Genomic DNA, 23,482 nt, shown 5'->3' on the forward strand with positions numbered 1-23,482 from the left:
TAAACAGCTTTCAAACACTGTACAATGTGTTACACACAGGTTATTTTTTTCCCTGTCATCTAATATAAACTAATCATTTTCTGGGCCACCTGAATTTCCTGGCCTGTGGATTACTTTTTGGTTTTTGTTTGTTTGTTTGTTTTTTTCCAGAACAGGTTATCTGCTGATGTTCAGGCCCCTTCCCCATTTAAGAACAAACTTAGGGCTGTGATTACCAATCTTTGGTCCCTAAGAAAATCCAGATACCAGGTAGCCCTCCCTCTCTCTATATACATATATACATGTATATATGTAAGTATGTATACACACACACACATACATATATATGGAGGATTTCTGAGAGACCAATTATGAGCCAGTGGTTCACTTCGTTCTCCATGGCCCCAGGCTTGCACAGCCACCATAAGCCTGATTCAAGGGCCTGGGCTGTGGGAGACCATTTTCAGGTTTCCTAGTGGCTTTACCCAGCAGGTCTGCATAGAGAGGATGAGTGGACCACAGGCCTGAGTGCAGATGTTTGTAAGGGTCTACATTTGACTATAACGAGCAAGGGGGGGTGCTGTGGGATGGTCTGTATGGCAAATGTGTTGCTCTGATTGGTCAATAAATAAAACACTGATTGGCCATTGGCTAGGCAGGAAGTGTAGGCAGGACAAGGAGGAGAATAAAGCTGGGAAGTGGAAGGCTGAGTTAGAGAGACACTGCCAGCCGCCATGATGAGAAACAGCATGTGAAGATGCCGGTAAGCCACGAGCCATGTGGCAAGGTATAGATGAATGGAAATGGATTAATTTAAGTTGTAAGAACAGTTAGCAAGAAGCCTGCCACGGCCATACAGTTTGTAACCAATATAAGTCTCTGTGTTTACTTGGTCGGGTCTGAGTGACTGTGGGACTGGCAGGTGAGAGAGATTTGTCCTGACTGTGGGCAAGGCAGGAAAACTCTACCTACAGGGGAGTCTTTTGCTCCACACCTTGGCATTGTTATAAATAGACCTTTGGAATAAAGTTCTGGCCCGATGGAATAGGTTCCAGGCCCTCTTGAGGCTATCCTGTATTTTCTATCTGTTTCTCCCCCGTCTAAATCCTTCTATCTAATATTTCCTGCGGCTCCTACTCAAGAGCACTCTGGGGAAATGTGGAGGTGGTGGGTAGCCCCCCCCCCACCCCCGACTGGGCCCTGCCTCTCCCCACACCTTCAGGACATGCCTGTGTCCTGCTCTCCACTGTGGGTCTACAGTATGCCAAGGGTGCTGGAGACGTCAGTAGAGAGGCCGTCCCTGCACACGGTGCAGATCGCGTTCCACTCCCTGTCAGCTGGAGGGTGTACAGCAGCAGACAGCAGAATGGGGCTGTCAGGTGTCAATCAGCCACTGAGCATGGCACACTCCGTCTCCCATTTCTACGTCCCTGTTTTCACGGCTGGGCTTTCTTGGGTACCCTTCTGTGCTAACACGTCCCCCAAAGTGAGCGTGCTTGTGGGCACAAATTTCAGGTCCCAAATGAACTAGCAGCTTGCATTTGCAGAACCATTTCTCTGCAAGCTTTTCCTTCAAAAGTCCAAAAACTCAAACATCCAGAATAAACTTCCAAACATAAAAATCCAAGGGAAAGGTGCATCTGTGACTGTCCCTCCAACAAGGCCAACCCCACTGCACGAGGGTTAAATGATGTTTACATTACATTATGACGATGGGTATTTACTAGACAAGTCTTACACTACACAGAAATACTCATGATTCAGCATCCACTCTTTTGGAGCACAGTGCCTCGGTGGACACAGACTGGTTAGTAATACCCAGCCGGACCACAGAGCCCCCCAGGCAAATGACACTCACGGTGACGATGAAGGTGAGCACCACAAACACGAATCGGAACCAGATCTCCAGCTGGGAAAATGCAGGGTTGTATGTCTTCCACTGAAACAGGAAACAGAGAGGTGTGTGTGTGTGTGGGGGTGGGGTAGGGATGGACAGGGACAGGTCAGGACGGGAAGGGTGTGTGTGTCTGTCTGTGTGAGCATTTGAGTGTGCAAGACACCAAAAGTCAGATTTGCACCTGAAGGGAAAACACCTGACTATCAGAAACAGTTATTCCATGGTGAGGGCACAGGGAGGTACACCCGACTATTAGGAACCATAACTGAGGAGTTAAAAAATGGTTTTTCCTTCTGTTTTCTCACAATGTTGTAAGATTTAAACACATCTTATTTCTATATTCAAGAACAGATAAAAAGCCGGTAGGTGGTGGCACATGCCTTTAATCCCAGTATTTGGGAGGCACAGCCAGATGGATCTCTGTGAGTTCAAGGCCAGCCTGGTTTAGAGTAAGTTCCAGGACAGCCAGGGCTACACAGAGAAACCCTGTCTCAAAAAACAAACAACAAAAACAAACATATAAAAAAAAAACCCTTAAATTCTAAGAACTTTTTGAAATGGCTTTAAGTGGTGAATCTGGCAGATAAATTATTCTATATTATATTATATAAAATATTATATGTTAATCACTATAAGAGCATTTGAATTTTAAATTTCCTATCAAAAGTCAGCCTTGCCAATCTTCACCAGAAAATGCCAATCTTTACATGAAAAGAAAACAGACTTGTGTAACATGTAAGTGTGAGAAGTAATTCCTAAAATACTTAAGTAAATATATAACTATGACTCTGCAATCTCAATAGTCATGTGGGCTGTGCTGCCCGCGTGGGCCCTGCTTGCTTGGGCTGTGCTGCCCGAGTGGGCCCTGGCTTCTCCAATTTCTGTGCTGTTTGCTTAAGCTATTCCTGGTTTCACAGACTTGAACAACTGTATTCCAAAATACACCATATGAGGCACTGGTGTACCCAGCCGCCTAACAAGGGAGCTACAGGAGCGTGCGGCTGGCTATGTACTCACTGTGAAGTTCATCTCCTTGATGGGCTGGTTCAGGTGTTCAAATCCCACGGTCACCGTGTACTGAGTGTAATTCAGGTAGCCGAGGTGGGCCACGATGATTTCTGCACATTTCTGAAAGAAAGGAAGTTCACGTCGCACAAGCAAGTGGAAAGGACCCTCCCACCCACGAACCTGAAGTGACTCATTTCAACAACAGATGAGCAGAACGCATCATCTCGGAACTTGCCAAAAGCTCAGAGAAAGGCACATGCCGGCCAAGGACGGTTCCTAGAAAGTAGGCACCCAGTGGGCATCTCATGACTTACAGTGATCGGAATCAATACTGCGGATGACCGAAAGACAACACAGCACCCGCATAGAAAAGCTAACCACGCAAGAACAGAAGCCTGGCTCGTCTGGAAATGCGCTACTGCACAGGGCAATGGCAAGCTTAGCTAACAGAACAGGCCTCGGAGCCTGCCAGGCCTGGGCCCACTCTGCAATGCCGTGACCATGCGCCGTCTATGAGTCATGTATTTTTCTCTCCTCGGTTTCAGCCTGTCGCTCCCTACACGGATCTCCTTCCCTCCTTTCCCTCCCCGCAACAAGAGCTGCCAGCAACGGTTAAGTGGATCGTGTGGGCAGTAGTGTGGACGCTTCACAGTCTGCTGAGTCCCGCTCTCTAGCCTTCAGGATTAGGACTTGGGGCCCCACTACACAGCAAACCCTGCCCCCGGGGTGTGGATGTGTAGCCTACAGAGGCCTGCAGGCACTCTCCATCGTAGCTCTGCTCCATCATCTGGGCAGTGGCAGTCCCCTGTGGGGAGGCAGTGTGGCCAGTGCCAGCGAACTACACTGGCCAGTTTGGTCCAGCACCCAATGTCTGAGGTCGGGGTTAGAAGCCAGGCCAGTGCTTTACGTCAGAAGCCTCAGAGAGACGAGAGAGCAAAAGACAGGAGAGGGGCTGGTGGCCACTAGCACTGTTCATTCTAAGGGACGGGAAGGAAGGCACGGAGGAGAGGGTGTGCAGAGGCTGAAGGAGAGCAGAGGCTGGACACATAGCCTGCAGCCTGCGGCATGTCCCTCCACAGGCAGCTGGGCGGCCCCTCGGAGGGGACAGGAGCCCTTTGACGTAAGCCTCTCCCAAGTCAAAGCAGGAGTCAGCTGTGGTTTCCTCCAACCCGAGTGGCTTCCCTCCTCCTCGGTGCTGGCTGCCTGCCCTCTCCACATGTGGAGCTCCCCAGCAAAGCTAAGCTCCCCCTTCTGCTGTGACTGTAGGTCACAGTTGTCGCTAAGGACTCAGAGGAACCAGGAACGGGCAGATTCAATTTCAGCAGTACACTGGTACACCTTCTGGGAGAGAGAGAGAGAGACGTTCCTTCCTTCCTTTCTTTTTCGGTTTTTTCGAGACAGGGTTTCTCTAGCCCTAGCTATCCTGGACGCACTCTGTAGACCAGGCTGGCCTTGAACTCAGAGCTCTACCTGCCTCCACCTCCTGAGTGCTGGGATTGAAGGCGTCACCACCACCTGGCTGTCAGAGACTTTTTTTTTTTTTTTTTCTGAGACAGGGTTTCTCTGTGTAGTTTTGGAGCCTGTCCTGGATCTTGCTCTGTAGACCAGGCTGGCCTCAAACTCACAGAGATCCTCCTGCTTCTGCCTCCCGAGTGCTGGGATTAAAGGTGTGCGCCACCATCCCCGGCCAGAGACACTTCTTACAAGTAAAAGAATCCTTTGCAATTTTCATATTGTGTTTTTTCTGTGTATGTACATTCTCAAAAATGCCAGAAGATGGCATCAGGTCCCTTGGAGCTTGAGTTCTAGGAGGTTGTGGGCCACCTGATGTGGCTGCCTGGAAGTGAACTTGGGTCCCTGGAAGAGCAGCAAATGACCTTCACATGAGCCAGAGGCGTTTTTATCAGGAGCTATGCTCAGGTCCTGTGTACTGTCACAGACAACACAGTAAAGACCCCAGGGTGGAGCCATACTCTGATTGTGAAGCCCCCGGCAAAAGGACCAAGGCTTCCTCACCACCACGGGGTGCTGGCATTGTTTCTTTGTTTGACATCAAATTAGCAACAAAGGCTAGGGAGGCGGCCCGGTGGAGAAAGAGCTTGCCCAGCAAGCGTGAGGACCAGGGTTCGGATCTTCGGATCTTCGCCTCCTGTAATCCCACACTCTGGAGAAGACAGGATCCCTAAAGCAAGGCTGCCTCTCCTGAGCCCTGGGCTCAGACGAGTGGACCTAACTTAATATATAAGGTGCCGAATGATGTGGAAGACACCAACACCAGTCTCTGATCTGTACATCCATGTGCGCAAACATGCACACATGCACACACATACATTTCACACATACACACAAAATAAAAAATTCCAAAAGCATAGGACGACGGCAGATATGCACGTAACATAAAAATTCCTTGTTTTCTTGAGTTGGGACAGTATCCTTGGAGTAGTGAGGAGAGTGCCTAAGGAAGAGAGGAAGATGCTCCCAAACAGTGACCAGTGTAGGCTGATGCAGGGCTCCCCGCACAGGCAGGGAGGCCCCACGGAGGTGCTCTGAAGAAGCACTCTGAAGACAGCTGTGGTGGGCACATCCTGGGAGCAGCGATGGAAGCCAGCCCCTGACGGCCCGCTCTCCTTGAAGCCAGGAACTGAAAGTCCTGTGTGCTGGGAAATGCTTCAGACGGGCCAGCCAGGGTGACCGGTCACAGTGAGCAGCGGTGTGTCCCGCTCTGGTGGCTAAGGGAGATCTCGCTCACTCACTCCTGTCTGGGGCTGGGAAGAGGCCCCCGGGACTTGTACACATGTTATTCTCATTATTCAGCAGGACTGACTCAGTACCTCCTACACACAGGATGGTAAGGACATGGGGGACCGTGATCCTGGAGACTTTCCCAGAACAGGCCAAAAGGACTTAATCCCCCACAGACAATATCATGTTCCAGAAATTGACTCGGGCTGCTTGCTTAGGCGGGAAGAAGGACCCAGGGTGAGGGGTCAGTTAGTTCCCTAGATGCCACCCTGTCTGCGATGGATATGGCTGTGGTTGCTGAGGTGAGAGGCCCCCACTGTCACAACTCGGCTGGAAAGAGCCACCCCTCCAGCACAGCTCAGCACCCTCAGGCCGGGGTTCTGAACCCTTTGAGTCAACAGAAAGGAACCACAACGAGAAGGGGACTAGCCACTGCACAGGAGTCCTTCCCTGCCCGAATTTCATCTTGCCGGGAGAAATCAGCGGTATTCTTACTGTTAGTAGCTCGGCAGGATGCGCGTGGTTAAAGCCACGCGGGCTCCCGGATAAAAGAACCCCAGCTTAGATCCTGTCCCTCCCACTTAGTATCTGTGTCAACCGGGACAATGGCTGTGACCTCTCGAAGCCTCTGTTTCTTCTTCTATAAAATAGAAGCTGATAGTAGTTGCTACCCCGTGGCCCTCCTGTGAGGATTTAATGAGTGACATGCAGAAGGCACTCAGCGTGAAACCTTGCAACCCACTCCAACATTCCTTGTCTAGTTAGGCCTCTAATCAACACCCTGCCTGTTCTGACCCTCTCGCAGTGCCCCTGCTGCCGGGGACCCGTTGAGTCCTGATGGGGCTCCTGGCTGTTGCAGGGATGGGGTCTGAGCTAGCGGCTTCTGAACAGAATACAGTATCAATGAATAAAGGTGTGAGAGTTTGTTCTTATGCTGGATCCCACAGCCGCACACTGTACCCCACAGCGGATCCTAAAAGTGTGGTCGCTGACCCCAAGAGGCCTGGGCACTCTGTCCCCCATCCACAGACGGATCAGAGCATTCAATACCCAATATAAACCACCAAAGCCACCATGACCAAGACTGACCCTGAACAGTGGCAGAGGTTCACCTGCGACCTGACCCTCCACACTGCCTACCAACAGCAATCATTACGTGTCACATGGTTCAGGGTTTGTCGCAGACAAACGCACGTGTGTATGATTCCACGAAATTAAATGCTCCTGCACAGGAAATGAAGCAGTCATCAGGGTGAAGAGAGGGAGGGAGGGAGCACAGACTGGCGCTGATGGGTGAGGGTGGCCTGTGTCAACTACACCTCAGACAGGGGATTCATATTTAGGAAACATAAAGGGCCACAAAAACTAAACACCACATCGCAAATCATCCAATCAATAAATGAACTAAAGAACTGAACACAGCTCTCAAAGGATGAAACATAAATGATCAATGCTTCAAATGACCAACATCCTTACTCATCAGGGAAATGCAAATTACCAGTGCTCTGAGAGCCCATCTTACCCCAGTTCCAACAAATGCTGGTGAGGAGTGTGAGGAGAGAAGGAGGTATTCACTGCTGGTGGGGGTGTAAACCCCAGCACTCCTGACATCAGTGTGGAGGGTCTTCACAACACTGACCTAGAACTGCCAGTGACCCAGTTAAAGCACCCTGGGACATGCCAGTGGGACCCTGGCATGTCCATGTTTATTGCTACGCCACTGATAGGCGCTGGGCAATGCCACCAACCTAGATGTCCATCAACGGATGACTAGGGAAAGAAAATGCAGCACATATACAACATGGAATTTATGTAAGCAGAAGAAAAAACGGAATCATGAGGGTTGTGGGAAAATGGACGCAACTGGAAAGCAGTATGCTAAGCAAAGCAAGCCAGATTAAAAAAAGACACATGCTGCATGTTTTGTATGCAAAACCTAGACTTAAATTTATGTATGTGAGTTTACACGTGTGTGTGTGTGCATCTGTGTATGGTGTGCAGAGGTCACAAAACCAGAATGCGGGTCACGAGAGGGATGCAATCTTGGGGGAGACAGGAAAAAGAGGAGACAGGACACACTGTAAGGAAGCAGGAAGAGGGCCTAAGGGGGCAGAGAGGTAACCGGAGTAAAGGGGGCCGTGGGAAACGGAACGATGAGAACCAAGCATACGGCATGTATGCATGCAGACTGCATGAGGAAACCCATTATTTGCATGCTAGTCTAATGAATGTTTTTAAACCCGTTTTTGAAGCCTTCACCTAGCTGGGCCTGTCTGTTGGACAAGCAGGTCTGTGACAGCGTTTACGGCTGATGAGTAACTATGGAGACATCAAACACACTCACCCCCGCACACGTGAGTGTCCTGGTCCGATTGTGAACCTTGTTGTGAATGTATATCGTGGTTCCATCTTGAGCCACACCGTTGACTTTCACAGTCATGGAAAAGCTGGTTTGAATAGATGTTTCTACAAGACAAAGAAACTTAGTATCCACATTTGGTGAGACCACACCAGGCACCTCCCGGCAGCAAAGCCACCTGTTGACAGACACGTACAGATAGCCCAGGAGCATCCTAAGGCTCATTACCACCCCCTTGGTGTTTGAAAGTCTTACATCATTCAGCAAAGGAAAGCCTTTGCTACCTCCCACCGTTGCTGAAGGGCCTGTGTTATGTTAAACCCGCATTTCTGATCCATCTGTTTCATTTCACATAAGGCTACATGGCCACGAAATTACCCCTTTAATTCTCCACATGAATTCTTTAATTTACACCAAGATATAATCAGATCTCTATTTCTGATTAAAATTAATTATATTTTTATCATAAAAAAGAGAACAGGGTTGTTGGGGTAGCTCAGCAGGTAAACCCGGCCAACCACCTCAGTTCCACAGCAGGGACCCACATGGCAGGAGGAGAGAACCGACCCCTTAAAGTTGTCCTCTGACCCTCTCTCTGTCTCTCTCTCTGTCTCTCTCAATCTCTCCCCCCACTTAGGACTGGAGTTCGGATCCTAGCAGCCACAGAACAAGTGTCCCACGCGTGCCTGCAACCCTAGCTCCGTGGAGAGTGGAGACGAGGGTCACTGGGGCTTTTTGGATTCCAGTGTAGCCCAGAAAAACGTGAGCCCCAGGTTCAGGGGGAGGTCATGGGTCAAAAGAACAGGCAGAGAGGGTGATGTAAGAAGACACAGGATGCCCTCTTTTGGCTTCTGCACCAACACACAGGTATGCACCCCACCCCCCACAAGCAAGTATTTAAACAAACAAACAAAAACTCACATAAAGGTGGCTTCACTGAACAATTCCAATCCCACCTCAAAAACAATAATTAATGTTTCTGTGTGCATCCTTCTTCTAGACCATCTTCTAAACACACAAGTTCTGATGTAAAACTTAACTTTGCCTTTTCTCACTTCTTTTACTATAGTCAAGGGATTGTCTTCAAATTCTTTCCCGGAGTGCCTCAGCTGATCAGAGACCAGCCTCACTTCGCATTACGACGACGAAGTAACGCTTGTGTCATGGAAGATGCGGAGGCTGGTCTTTGAAAACAATGGTGCCCCAGGGCTGGGCTTCTCAGCAACTCCCCTCCCCCGAGCCCCAAATGCTGACTGGCACAGCTGTGCACTACAAGATGTTCAGTGGCAGCCCTGGCCTCTCCCATGTCAAATTGTCCCCACTCATTACGAAGTATCCCTGGGGACCAAAAGCATGCCTCAGGGTATCAGGCCATAATTCTCTCTCAACTCTGCACTGAGCTCAGCTGTCCTCATCCCGCAGAGATGCATCCCGACTCCCACTGGGACACGGCCGAGACCTTCCAATCTTTCCTCATGGAAGTCATGGGCATCTGTCTACACATATCAGCCACCATGCGCCCAAATACTATAAAGTCTTTCCCCCCTCTTCAGAATGAGTTTATTTTAGACACAATGAGCCACCCCCAATATCGGGCTGCAAACCTTCTGAGGGCTCCAGCTCGACAACACACGTCAGCCATAGTTGTTGGTTATATGTAGACAGTGGGTTTGAACGTATTTGAATTGGCTTTAGCTGAAGCAAAAGAAAAAAACAAAAGTCATCATGTGCCCTGTTCACAGACTCCCTGAACACCTCATCTTAATGTTTAAAACACGTTTTGCACACAGCTTGGAACATGAGCCCTGACAGAGCTGGGTGGCTTTCCTTTGCAGAGCACAAGGAATCAGCCTCCTAAAGAAAGGCCCAGCTGCACCGCCTTCCCGCCTCTCCAAGACTCTAGGCAGCAATTCCCACCATCAGAACCTGCTAAATGCCAGAGGAAGTCACTGGGGGAAAATGGAAATGGCAGACTGATGAGACAGAGCTAGTAAAGGACACCAGGGAACAGTGTTCATGTCCCCGGCACCATGCGTCTCCATAACCATCTCTAACATCGGTAGACTGGGTATGTTGCTGGCTGGCGTTCGTCACTTCCAGCATTAGAGCAGTCTTACCCCTCCTGCAGAGGAAAAGGAGAGGACTGTGTGGTCGCTCTGCAGTGTCCCATGGCAGAGGCTGTGGAGGGAGCTGGTGAAGGTGCCTACCTACACTTCCCAAACCAGCATGATTTGAAGGCCTCAGCTGTGGAGGTGAATGTCTTGTCTCGTTTTCAGGCTGTCAGGGTCTCCACCAAACTTTCTGAGACCACAGTTGTCTGAAAGTATTGGGGGAAGTAGAAGCTATCAGAGGGGAATGTGTCACCTTTCAGAAACAAGATGTTCGCATAGAAGCCCTCAGTTCTATAGGATGACTGTTACTGTCAGAGAGAGACCCTGAGGGGCAGACTATGAGACTCATGATTGTCAAGAAAACTCATGGTGGGCTCTCCAAACCAGACCCTCTGCCCCAGAGCTCAAGACAACAAGGAACGCAAAGAACTCTTGAAGGCTGCCCACCCAGAACTCATTTCAAGGCGGCAGCAGCAGCAGCAGCTAAAGGAATTCAGCTTTTCTCTTTGCCCTTTTAGAAATCATTAGGAGAGCCAGGCATGGTGACATGCTACTTTAATCCTAGCACTCGGGAGGCAGAGGCAAGTGGATTTCTGTGAGTTTAAGGCTAGCCTGGTCTACACATCAAGGTCCAGGCTAACCAGGGCTACAAAGTGGGACCTTGCCTGAACAAACAAAAAGTTGTAAGAGGAGACCCTGGAAAGGAGGCAGAGGAGCAGAAGGGAGGTCAAACAAGGACACTGGAAGTCTAGGTGATGTGAAAACAGAGCACAGTCAGTTTACAGAGACCGGGTATGGCTGACACAGAGAGACCCTACTGTTTACTTCTCTAATCGAAAGGACTTGTTTTCCATAAAGGTGAGAAATCACGGTACATTTAGAGAGCGGGGAGCAGACTTTCATTTGCAATGGGCTCATGCAGGGAATCCCAACCAAAGAGAGCGGCGACTACTGGAACCGACCCGGAACAAGTCCTGACTTGGACAAACAGCACAAAGGTCAGTCCATAAAGTGCTTCCCATGCGAGCATGAGAACCTGAGCCCTGCCCTGGCATCCACCAGCGGCTGGGTGCCACACAGTTGCAATCTCTGTGCTGGGGAGGCAGAGACAGGAGGATTCCTGGGCTCACTGGCCAGCCAGCCTAGCTGGTAAGCCCAAGTCCCAGTGAGGGACTCTTATCGCAAACAAACAAACAAACAAACAAACAGGCTGCCAGCTCCTGAGGACCAAACCCTGTGGCTAACCTCTGGCCTCCACACACATGCACACACATGTATATATACACAAATTAAGCTTTTTAAAGGAAGGGTCAGATGCCTAAGTAATCATTGTTAAAATGTTGAGTGCAACAGGATTTTCCGGCACGAGCAATCAGAACAGGTTACACCATTTGGAAGTGAGCTGTGGTTCCGTCAGAGGGAACACCAACGTCCTTCCACAACCATTGTCTGAGGACACCGAGGACCCCGGAAAAGGGAATTTCAGCTGACAAGAACCTGACCGTGAAGAAGAACTGGGTGTTGCTTGAGAATCCAGAGCAGGGCAAGGGCGGACTGCCTCAAGCCTCCCCAGCAGGGCCACCTCCCAGTGACTCCCCAGTTTATAACGAACCACCCGATGCTCACAGCACCTCTTACCTTTCTGCTACTATTCAGTGAGAAGTTTGCCGCAGAGGTCTGGATCACTTTGGGTCCTAAGAGTGGCAAAGGAGAGGAGAAAGGCATTAGAGCGGTTAACTCACTGGTTTGTTTTAAATGTGAGAGACACTGGCACATCAGATACAAATCATCTCTTGTACGGGTCGCCTTACTTTTTAAGTAGGTAAAATGTCCAGACACAGACTGGACGCCCGCTCTGTGTGACACAGCTTCCATGCCCATTAAGGCTCAACGAGCAACAGGCCATGGATGTCTTTCCACAGGCTCCCTCCCCAGTGCTCACCACAGGGCTTTCTGTCGTACATGGCCCCAATGAAACATTACTAAGAAGTCTAGTTAATGCATTCATCCAACTAACCCAGTCTTCTAGAAATAGTAAACAGAGGCGACAAAGTGGCAGATATCCCAGCACAACACAGGGCTTTCTTGAAATAGATATTTCTTTTTATAAAAGACTTTAAAAAAAAAAAGATTTATTAATGTATATGGTGTTATGCCTGCACATATCCCTGCAGGCCAGAAGAAGGCACCATATCTTGCCAGAAGAATTCACCAGATCTCATAATAGATGGTTGTGAGCCACCATGTGGTTGCTGGGAATTGAACTCAGGACTTCTGGAAGAGCAGCCAGTGTAAGCCATCTATCCAGCCTGAAATAGATATGAATTATTGAGTTCTTTCTTCCTCGATTTTACTGTGATTAAAATACACAAAGGACTTAACATTTTGAACACATTTAAGAGTACAATTCAGCAGGATTAAGTACATCTGTACTGTGCAGACAGGGCCGTCCATCTTTGTAGCTCTTCTTGTAAAACCCAGTCTGCCCTGTTCACCGACTCTGCACTCCAGTCCCTCTGTCCTGGTAACCCTCTCCGTGTACCTCGGTGAGTGGAATCGCACAGGGTTTATCTGTTTGTGATTGGTTTATTTCATTTGGTATAATGTCCTCATGACTCATGCTGTAATGTGTCTAAATTGTTTAATTTTTTTCCTTTTTACAATTTGTGTGCATGTGTGCATGTGGACATCAGATGACAGCTCGAGGTAGCTGGTGTCCTCCTTCAGAGTTGTGAGGCCAGGCAGCAAGCGGCCACTGGTTTTATTCACTAGGCCATTGTTGACAGTTTACTGCAGGGAATCTCTTGAAATAGACAGGTGAACAACTCAAAATAGCTTTAGGAAGTCCCTGAAACTGACCAGATTCACTAGGCCCCTCCCCACCAGAGTCAGCAATAAAAGCTCAGAGTCCTCCTCAAAGGAAGAGAAGCTGAGCTGTAAAAAGAGACCAGAGGGGAGAAAAGCTACAGAGTCTGAGACCAGACCAGCTGCCCGGAAGAAGCAGAAACCAGCTGAACAGCCCGGAAGAGGTTTAGACCAACTGAGGCACCCGGAAAGGGCACCCTCCAACCTGTTGAGCTGCCTGCAGGCTGTGCAGTGTGCTCCAGGTTCTCAGCTTTTGTGAGCTGTCGCTCCTTCTGGGATGGGCCTTGGTGATGTGGCTGTCTGTGAGTCGTTTCTGCTCCTGTAAGTGACCCCTGGTTGGACTTTGGTAGAATCCATGCTTTGGTCTGTTGTGGGATCCCTCTCTAGGGTGAGTAAATGTGCGTTGTGTCTCCCCAGGAAAAGTTTTGTCAAACAATCACCATCTTGATGCCTCATCTTAAAGGCGGAATAATGTTCAATTGTCCACATGTCCCATTTTCCTTATCCATTCATCTGTCAATGGATATCATCTTAACTGTCTTAGATAGTGCGCCTAGGAACACAAGCATATAAACACTTTTTCACGACCTTGCCTTTGGTTATTTAGAAATCACAAGGAGAATGTGAGTGTTAGTCACTGGATACTATCTGTTGGAACATTTGCAACCAGTCTGCTGTCTTTGGTTAGAAAAGAAGGCTTCTATAGACAAAGTACAGTCTGTGCCATATCTGTGTATGTGTGCATGTGCACACATGTGTTGTGGAGCATATGTTGTGTGTGTACACATAGAGGGGAGGTGTATATATCTATGAACATTTGTGTTGTGGAGTATTAAAGTGTGTTGTATTTTTTCCTACTTCTTTTGTTAACAATTCAAAGATGTGTTTGATTAAATAAAATTAACCTGTGAGCAGGAGGCTGAGTCAGCAAGTACCTGACAGGAAGTGGTGGGAAGAAAGCACGTGGCAAGGGTTTTTCAAGTGGAGGCTGAGAGAAGGTCGCTGGATTTTTTGGAAGATGCCAGTAAAGGGAGAAGGTTAGCTACTTGCTATCCAGCCTTTCTGACCTAAACCATTAAATCCTGAGTTCTTTGGATTTAGATAAAGTTTCCCTTAGTAGCTTTGAAAGAGTTAGTGCCTGAGGGAACAGAATCCCCACAGGCTGCAGCCCTTTCCGAGAACCTGCTGCTGGTAGCAGCAGAGCTGAAATCTCTGATTCGGACAGAGTCAATTAAGGGACTGCCACTGTAGATAATATAAAGCAGTTAACAACTGTGTGCATAGAGGCCAGGGAAGAGCATCAAGTGTCCTCTGAGCCAGCAAGCCCCCAGTGGTCCTCCGTCTCCATCTCTCCCCACCAACAGCACTGGGGTTGCAGGTACATGCTGGGATCAGGTCCTCATGGCTTTGCAGCAAGCACTCTTAACCTCTGAGCCATCTCTCCAGCCCCTCATGCTATGTTTTAATCTATTCTACTTACTTCTGCCTTTTAATCGGAGAACTTTATCAACTTACACTTAGTGGCTGATTAGGACGGCTCAATCTGTTCGTTCGCTCTACACCTCTGTTTACTGTGCATTTGTTTCTATCAGCCTCCCAGCTTTTCTGTTCTTCATCTAACACCCAAGATCCACATTCTGGCTGGAGCTTATAACAGCTTAATATGGACAATACATAAAAACTCTTCCTCATCTTTTTTTAAAAATATATTTTATTTTATTTTTATGTGCATTTGTGTTTTTGCCATGGGTGTCGGGGTCCCCTGAAACTGGAGTTACAGACAAGTGTGAGCTGCCATGTGGGTGCTGGGAATTGAACTTGAGTCCTCTAGAAGAAGAGTCAGTGCTCTTATCCCCTGAGCCATCTCTCCAGCCCTCTTTCTCATCTTTTGACTACTGTGACAATGGTGACAACATGATCTTTATGAATACACACACACACACACACACATACACGCACACACACATATTGCACATCATGGGGGGGGGGTGGCATGCTGAGGATCAAACCACAAACCTACGACCTTGAACATGCTAGGTAGTCAAGGAGTCCCCTAAGCTGCAGCCACAGTCTTTGTTATTTTGTATCCAAAACTACACAATAATGTTAATGATTTAGTCTCTAATATGCGAAACAAAGCGTGGGCTTGCAAGTGTACAATAATAGCATTATGCACTTTTAAACACGCTGGCCTCTAAGTAACAAGAAACAGAAAGTGGCTTTCACGCTGATGTGAGAAGAACAGAAGACCGTGAGCTTTTGTGATGACACAGTCACCTTTGCTGGACTAGATGCGTTTCAGCCTGCAGGCTCCCTTCCCGCAACCTGCAGCACAGGGCTGGCGGCGGCAGCTACCCTCGGCTTTAGTTTGCCTGGGAATGTCTTACTCTCACCCCCACGTTTCCATCTATGGGTCTCACTACGTAGCCTTGACTGACCTCAAACACACGATCAGCCCTGTCTCAGACACCCAAGCTCTGGAAACACAGGCATGTGCCGCCACACTCAGCCTCTCCCCCTCACTTTGGAAGAACAACGTTGCCAGGCAGGATTCTGGGTTGAGAACTCTTCCAGCATTTTGAATACATCAGTTTGTCTTCTGCCCTGGACAATCAGACGGGATAAGAACAACCTCGCCGGGCTCTCCTGTCTGTAACGAGTCCCTCTTTCTTGTCATGGTCAGGACTCCAGCTGGTTTAGGCTTCCTACAGTGCAGCTGCAGAGTCTTGGTGTGACTGAATTTAGCCCACTCGAGCTCATTAGGCTTCCTGGGTACATGTGTTCACCTTTCATCAGATTTGGGAGCTGTTTACCCTGCCTCTTCTCTCTTCTCCTGAGACTCTCATAATGTGTGTACCATCTACTTGATGGCGCCCAAAGCCTCCGTGGGCTCTGTTTATTATCTCCGATCATCCTCACCAGGCCACCATCGTACCTTCAGGTCCCTTTGCCTGTCCCGTTAACTGTTCAATTCAACCTCGGTCCTTTTCAGCTCCAGAACTACCGTTCGGTTTCTCTTCCTTTCCCAGCATTCCCATCATGGCCACACTTTGCTCTCTGGCTCTTCCCACATCTTCCTCTTACTCTTGAAGCTGTCGCAGCCTTTGTCAAGCAGATCTGTCACATGGTTTCCGGGACACAGTCTTGACATAGTTATTTTTTTCTCTTTTGATGGGCCATACTTTAGTATTTCTTAGCCAGCTTTGTCTTTAACTATGATACTGTGGTGCCCTGGAGCTCAGAACCTCCCTCTGAGGAGTGGGGAGGTCCTGAGCTCCATTTTTTCTGCCTGGTTGGTTGTTGCTACCTTGACTTCTATGCTGAAGGACAGCCGGCAGTGTTAGCTCAAGGTCTTGGGTCTTGTTCTCTGGTCTGTGGTTTCTCCGGACAGGTGTGGTGAGTGCCTAATTTCCCGATTATGCTGTTCCTTTTGAATCTCCAAATGCTCAATGTTTGGTTCCCAAGAGGAAAAGAGGAGAACATGAAGGGGATCTGAGAAGAGCTAGCTAGATGGGGTGGGATTTACAACCATGGCGGTCCCGAGTACATAGCAATGGCCACCTTGCCATGCCATGCCTCTGTGACCAGAAGCATCAATGGAGGAGAAGAGCTCAGGTTCCCAGTTAGGGACACAGAGTCCTTTGTTCACCTCAGTTCCTACAAGCTATACGCAGGCCAATTCAGAATATGAGCCAAGGATGTCTGCTTTAGAGCCAGCAGGGGTCTGAGGGGCTGCCACAGCACTAAGGGCCGTACTGGCTAAAACCAGTCACAATGTAATGTCCAGCCGCCCACTCCAGGAAGTTACAAGCCTCCAATAGACCCCAGGATCCCAAAGTAGCTCATCAGTCAGGTTCTACTGCTGTGGCTGATCTAGGTGTGGAAGCACATTCCTTCTCACACTACCACCTTCCCAGAATCCCTAGCGTCTCTGATTCTTACTGTGATCGATCCTTCAGGGCTTTGGCCTTAGGTGATTTTAAAATTAATTTATGGCTAGATTGGTTTAAAACATGTTATTCTTGCCAGGTGTGGTGGTGCACGCCCTTAATCACGGCACTTGGGAGGCAGAGGCAGGTGGAGCTCTATGAATTCCTGCCAGCCTGGTGTACATAGCGAGGTTGAGGCTAGCCTGGTCTACACAGTGAGACTCTGTTTTTTAAAACAGATTTTAAAAACTATCATTCTTAGCTTGTGCTGCCAACTCTTTGGGCTGCCTCTGTGGCTGCCCCAGCCTACTGCCAATAGTCTGCCTTCCAACTCAGACTGCTCTGGTGCAGTGTATGTAATTTGACCAGCACAACATCCTGTCTCAGAGGCACCTGAAAATGTTGCGAGGATGTCTCCCTGTAGGAAGAGGGCCACTCGGCAGCGAGGTATCTTCCAAGCAGACTCCTAAGACCAGTGGGCTCTTACTCTGGCTTCTGGGAAAGACTTAAGAACTGGCATCAGGAGCACCTGGACTCTAAGCTAACTGGCACTCTGGGCCTCAGTTTCCCCATCTGCAGGATAAGGCGGTTACACAATGGTTGTTAAACTACCCGAACTATCCAACAGTAACATTGCCACACAAAGTAACTAAGAAGAGAGACTAACAACAGCCAGGTTCGTGTGTTGATCTCAGCGGGGCACAGGGTGTTTGATTAAACACTGCTCTCACGTGTCCGTGAGGGATTTCCAGGTAAGATTCACTTTTTAGCCGGCAGACTGAATAAAGCAGACTGCCCTACTCAGGGAAAGCGGGCCTCTTCACCCTCCTGAGGCCTAGACAGACATGCTAAGGAGAATCTGGTCTCCTTGTCTCCAGCAGTAACCTGAGTCTCCAGCTATGAGACTTTGACCATTAACCTCTTGGTTCCCAGGCCCCTGGGCCCCAACTGATGCACTGACTCTCCTGGCTCCCATTTGCTGACTGCAGACCTGTGGGTTCCTTAACCTCCCGAATCGTGTGAGCCAGTTCCCTTATTTTACATAGATATAAAAATAGCATCACATATTATATAATTATATAGTATATACTATAGCTCATAATTATATTATATACTTAAATCTAATAATATTAACAATTATTTATATTATAAATCATTTATACTTTAGTGTAAATACAATTGTTTATAATTATGAATATATTATATATTATAATTGTATACAGTAATGAGATGTAATTATAATAATATAGTGGGTACACATATATGCATACACACACAGACACAAACACACACACTCATGTTTCCTATAGTTTCTGTTTTTCCAGAAGATTGACAGTGATCTGTGTGATGAAAGACAGTGATGAGAACCTGACATCATCCCTGTCTTGACCTTGGGCATCAATTTTCACCTTCCTTTCAGAGTAAAGGCTGGGAACAGTCTGGGGCAGTCCAGACAGGTGGCTTGACGAAATAAAAGCTGGCTAATATCGCATGCAATACCAATGCCTCCCCACCAATATGAGAGGACGGTTTGAAATGTAAGTGATGTAATGGGTAAACCTGCATCCTGGTTAATCTAACTTTAACCCCTTGGTGACTTAACAGGAAGGGGAAGTTGGCTATGGTTGCTATGGTCACAACCATGTTGTTTTCATTACCATAAGGCAGGAAGCATCCCAGGGGCCACCCTCTGCCCCAGCACCCCCCCAGCCACTCACCAGTCTAGACTTCAGTTGAGATTAAGAAACTAGCTTTCTGAGGCACAAATACCCCTGGGACATAACTAAGCCTCGATGGCATTCATACTCAGTGTTGAGTGCGTCTGTCACTTAGAATGGCTTCCACAGACTGCCCTTGGTGATCAAGCTCTCTTACTCAGGAAGAAAGAAGTGGAGGAGAATACTCCCTCACTAAGGCTGGCTCCTGCTGCCCATGTTGGAGAGAAGACAGAGGAGACCCCAGCCTACGAAACCTTGTGAGGACCACTCAGCTCCTGTGGCTCTGTTTCGTGACTGTTAAAAAGAAAGTTGGGGGGCTGGGGAAACGGCTCAGTGGACCAAGAACTTGAGGTACAGGCATGAGGGCTGAAGTAAACGCTGAGTGGTGCAAAGGCCTGCCTGCAATCCAGGGCTCGGACGGCAGAGACGGATCCCCAGAGCAAGCTGGCCGGCTAGACTAGCTCAACTGGGGAGTTCTGGGTTGGAGGGAGAGATCCTGCCTCAAAGTATAAGGTGGCGAGTAACAGAGGAAGACAGCTAATGTCAACATCAGGGGACACACACACACACACACACACACATACACACACAGAGACACACACAAAGACACACACACAGACATACACAAACACACACATAGACACAAACACACAGACACACACACAGACACACACACACGGGGGGAGACACACACGGAGACACACAGAGACACACACACACAGACACAAACACACACACACGGAGACACACAGAGACACACACACACACACAGACACAAACACACACACACACACACACACACACACACACACACACACACGAAAACACACACACATACACAGACACCAGCCCAATCCCCTACACCCCAAGTCACATTCACCTAGACTTTTACATGTCTCCCCTTCGTCAGTGGGTTCTGGATTCCCCCCTAGGGCACAAAAGACTCTAGAAATGTTTGGGTGGGCTGCTAAACAAGTTCAAAGCCAGCTTGGCTTATTTTTAAAAGAAGAAGAAGAAATTATGTGGCAGATAAAAGGCAGGTAGTAGAAGCTGCCTGCACTAACAGACCTAGGCTGTTCGCCGTGGCTGCTGTGAACAGCCTGCCTACATTACCCAGCTCGCCTGCTACACCTCCAGAGAAGACAGGGTTCGGGGCATGACCACCTTCTGCCCCGTGGGCTCAGAGAGAAGGCCTGGCTGGGAGGAGCTGGCTGGGAGGAGGAGGGCACAGCTGGGCTGGCAGCACCGAACCAAGGTGGCTGGAAATGGAAAAATGATTAAAAGAAAGACTCACCCTTGATCCCAACGAAGACGGTCAGTCCAAAGCAGATGAAGAAGACGACGAACACCAGGACGAAGTGGCGCTTGGACAGTGTGTAGAGCCGCATGGGCGCCAGCCTGTGGAGCAGAAGCCGGGGGTGAGGACAACCAGGTCTCACACATCAGTCCCTGCCCAGGCCAGCACCACAGGCTGCGTCGGACCTGCTCCCCCTCAGAAGCACACTGCTCCAAAACTAGCTGAGCCCCCCTTACTAAATAGTTTCCGTGACCTCGGTAACCTCTCATGAGTGGATCATCTGGATGTTCTGTGTCAGAGACCAAACTCAGCCATCGTGTTTGGAGAATGAACTCACTGTGGTTCCCATGCCAAGGAGAAATGTCACCACGCCACAGAAGTGACCTAACCTTTTACACAGCCCACTTCTAGCTGCCAGAGTAGAGCCACAGCTCAGACCAACAAGGAGCCTGACTCTACTGTACCCCCATCACTGCCATGCCCAGACCAGGAATACCAGGGACCAGAGGCACCAGGCATTTCCATCTAGTCTATCTCACGCTCAGAGCCCTCAGAGTTTAAGATTCTTCCAGCAGAAGTGCCCCACTCTGGTGAAGAGCAGCCTACCCTTCCCAGGAGAGCTTCTGACTCCTCCTACAAGGGGGCCTACAAGCTTCTGTGATCCACAGGAACACAGAGGCTGTTCAGAGGACTGATCCCAGCATGCACCTGCACGTTCCCTCAGAACAACACATGGGGGGTGGGGACACTGGAGAGACAGATCCGCGGTTACAATCATATACTGCTCTAGCAAAATTCCCAGAACCCACATCAGGTGGCTCACAACTGCCTGTAACTCCAGCTCCAGGAGATCTGATGCCCTCTTGGCCTCAGTGGGCAAAATTACACATACCTCCACAACCCGACCCCCACCACAGATACATATGCACACACATAATTTAAAAATGAAAATAAGTCTTTAAAACAAAAAACACAGGAAAATGTTTCCTGTTCAGCACTCCATGTAGCATACCTCAGCTTTGCAAAACACTGTGGGACTCTGTAGGCATGAAACTGTGCCCTCCAGAGGGGCCACAGCATCACAAGCACATGAGCAATGCTGGGACTCCAGTTAGCTCCACTAATAAAAAAGCAGTGTTGATAGAAGCAATCAACCCCACTAAAGAGTCCTAAAGAGGTGGCTGACCCCCCAAGGGAGGAGCTGGGGTTTGCTTGCTGGCCGCACCTGTGTTCCTACTGCTTGATTTGGAAGCTGAAAAGCCACAGGAAGGCTGAGTCAACCTGGACAGAGGCGTGGCCTGGAGACCCAGGGTAAGGTTACCGACCTGTGCTCACAGTCCACACCCACCCCTTCCTTCCATCTGTGCCTGAGACTCCAGAAGTCAGGCAGGAAGTCAACCATGGGGCCGGGCACAGACCTGTGCTCACAGTCCACACCCCTTCCTTCCATCTGTGCCTGAGACTCCAGATGGCAGGCAGGAAGTCAGCCATGGGGCCGGGCACCGACCTGTGCTCACAGTCCACACACACCCCTTCCTTCCATCTGTGCCTGAGACTCCAGATAGCAAGCAGGAAGTCAACCATGGGGCCGGGCAGTCTCAGCACAAAGGTGAGGCCTGGGAGCCACGGTACTCTGACGTGGCACTCTGACGTGGCACCGCTGACCGAGCAGGGCCCCTGCAGCCACCTGGCCAGGACTCAGATGGCCTGGCTGGCTTTCAGACCACTATCCATGCGTTTGGTGAAAGATGGAGTGAAGCCTGGAGGCTTCCTTGGGACTCTGGCCCTAACACGGACCCGTAAGTCATCCTGTTGGCAAGACAGGAGGAGAAGCTGGTGAGGTAAGAGTGTGCTGCCAGCTCAGATCAGGGCCCTGAGAGAGAACCGGCCTCCGGGAAGGAGCCAGCTTTCTTTGTAAAACACAGTTCCCACTCCAAAGGGTGTAAGGGAGAGTTTATTCTGAGTTAAACACGAGTGACCATGGCCCAGGTACATGGATTCATACTGCTTTGATGATATCTTCCACCATGGAAGTGGTTACATCAACTTTTATCAATCAATAACATTTACCACATACATTAGTGGAGACACTAGGCAGGCAGGTTATAGCAAAACAGGAAGTCTCTGCTGTGGGCTTCGGGTGCTGATGGTATCCTTAGCTTTGGGATTGGTGGGACCTAACGGGCTGTGTCTTAGTCAGGGTTACTACTGCGGTGGTGAAACACCATGACCAAAGCAAGTCGGGGAGGAAAGGGTTTATTTGGCTTATGCTTCCACAGCACGGTTTGTGATCAAAGGAAGCCAGGACAGAGACCCAAGCAGGGCAGGAACCTGGAGGCAGGAGCTCATGCAGAGGCCATGGAGGGGGCTGTTTACAGGCTTGCTCCTCATGGCTTGCTCAGCCTGCTTTCTTTTAGAACCCAGGACCACTTGCTCAGAGGTGGCCCCACCCACCGTGGGCTGGGCTCTCCCCCATCAATCACTAATTAAGAAAATGTCCTACAACCCAACCCTATGGAGGCATTTTCTCAGGTGAGGCTCCCTCCTCTCAGATGACTCTAAGCTGTGTCAAGTTGACATAAAAGCAGCCATTACTACATGGCAAAGGTTTCACTTGATAGTAAAAGGACGTTAGAATGGACACACGGGTAGGCGGTCAGTGGCGAATGGGAGAGTCCGCAGCACTCCAGCCCCCACAGTTGTTCTACAGACTCAACACAGGAGGGCCTGTCCAGGGGCTTTCGGTTCACACCTTGGGTTTACAGACGGGAAGCTGAGAGCTGGAGGTGACAGCCCTGCCCGGGTTGTCTCAGACATGCTCTCTGGGAGCACCTGTGGCTTCCCTGCAGGGGGGAGGCTCTGGGAAACAGGACTCAGTAATGCCAGTCTGGAAATGTGGAACTCCTGTGTGGAATGTGAGTCCTGGCAGAAGAGCAAGTGTCCCTCCTGTCACCTCTCTGTGACCCAGGTGTCTCTTTATACAGTGTGTGTGGATATGTTTTTGTTTTCATATTGAAAGGAAGGGATGGTTTCTAGGCAACTGCATAGGACATTTCCATGTAGAAATCAAAATTTGCACAAAGCTAAATGGGCTGGGTGGTGGAAAGAGTGCAAACGGAGTTAACAGGATCTCACCCGTGCTAATGATGCCAACTGAGACAAACGTGCCAGGTCACATGAGACGCTGGGACCAGGGGAGGCTGTTATCTCTGCCACTCTCCTATGAACTGAAAATAGTTTTTAGAAATCTCAGAGCCATTTGTGGACTATGATGGCACTATGTTCAGAGTGACCTGATCCTGCTAGTAGATCGGAGACCAAGCAACATGGAGGACTCCTCAGGCAGAGGCTGGCAGGTACAGAAATCAAAGGAAGATTAGAATTTAAACCTGGAGTTAAAAATGCCTCATTGGCCAGGCATCATGACACATCCCTTTAATCCCAGCACTCTGGAGGCAGAATCAGGTGGATTTCTGTAGGTTTGAGGCCAGCCTGGGCTACAGAGCAAGTATGAGGACAGCCAGGCAATGCAGAGAGATCCCATCTCAACAAACAAACAAGCAAACAAACGCACCAC

At 49.2% G+C, this 23,482-nt stretch overlaps 1 protein-coding gene across 4 annotated transcripts in view; it reads right to left on the minus strand.

Moving 5' to 3' along the window:
• The window catches only part of Tmem181 (transmembrane protein 181), a 55,492-nt gene that overhangs the window by 12,057 nt on the left and 19,953 nt on the right, over positions 1-23,482 (minus strand). For all 4 annotated transcript variants that reach the window (XR_008221158.1, XM_052750877.1, XM_052750879.1 and 1 more), the window contains exons 2-7: positions 19,903-20,006; positions 11,735-11,790; positions 9,590-9,680; positions 7,971-8,092; positions 2,894-3,004; positions 1,838-1,918 (exon numbers count right to left, since the gene is read on the minus strand). Coding sequence is in view for 3 of the 4 variants with exons in the window: in XM_052750877.1 (XP_052606837.1) it covers positions 1,838-1,918; positions 2,894-3,004; positions 7,971-8,092; positions 9,590-9,680; positions 11,735-11,790; positions 19,903-20,006 (565 nt within the window). In the remaining variant the exon portion in view is untranslated. The remainder of the gene's footprint in view (positions 1-1,837; positions 1,919-2,893; positions 3,005-7,970; positions 8,093-9,589; positions 9,681-11,734; positions 11,791-19,902; positions 20,007-23,482) is intronic.

Source organism: Peromyscus californicus, unplaced genomic scaffold (assembly GCF_007827085.1).
Source record: "Peromyscus californicus insignis strain IS unplaced genomic scaffold, ASM782708v3 Scaffold_22__1_contigs__length_63687245, whole genome shotgun sequence".
In the NCBI taxonomy this organism is placed as follows: Eukaryota; Metazoa; Chordata; class Mammalia; order Rodentia; family Cricetidae; genus Peromyscus; species Peromyscus californicus.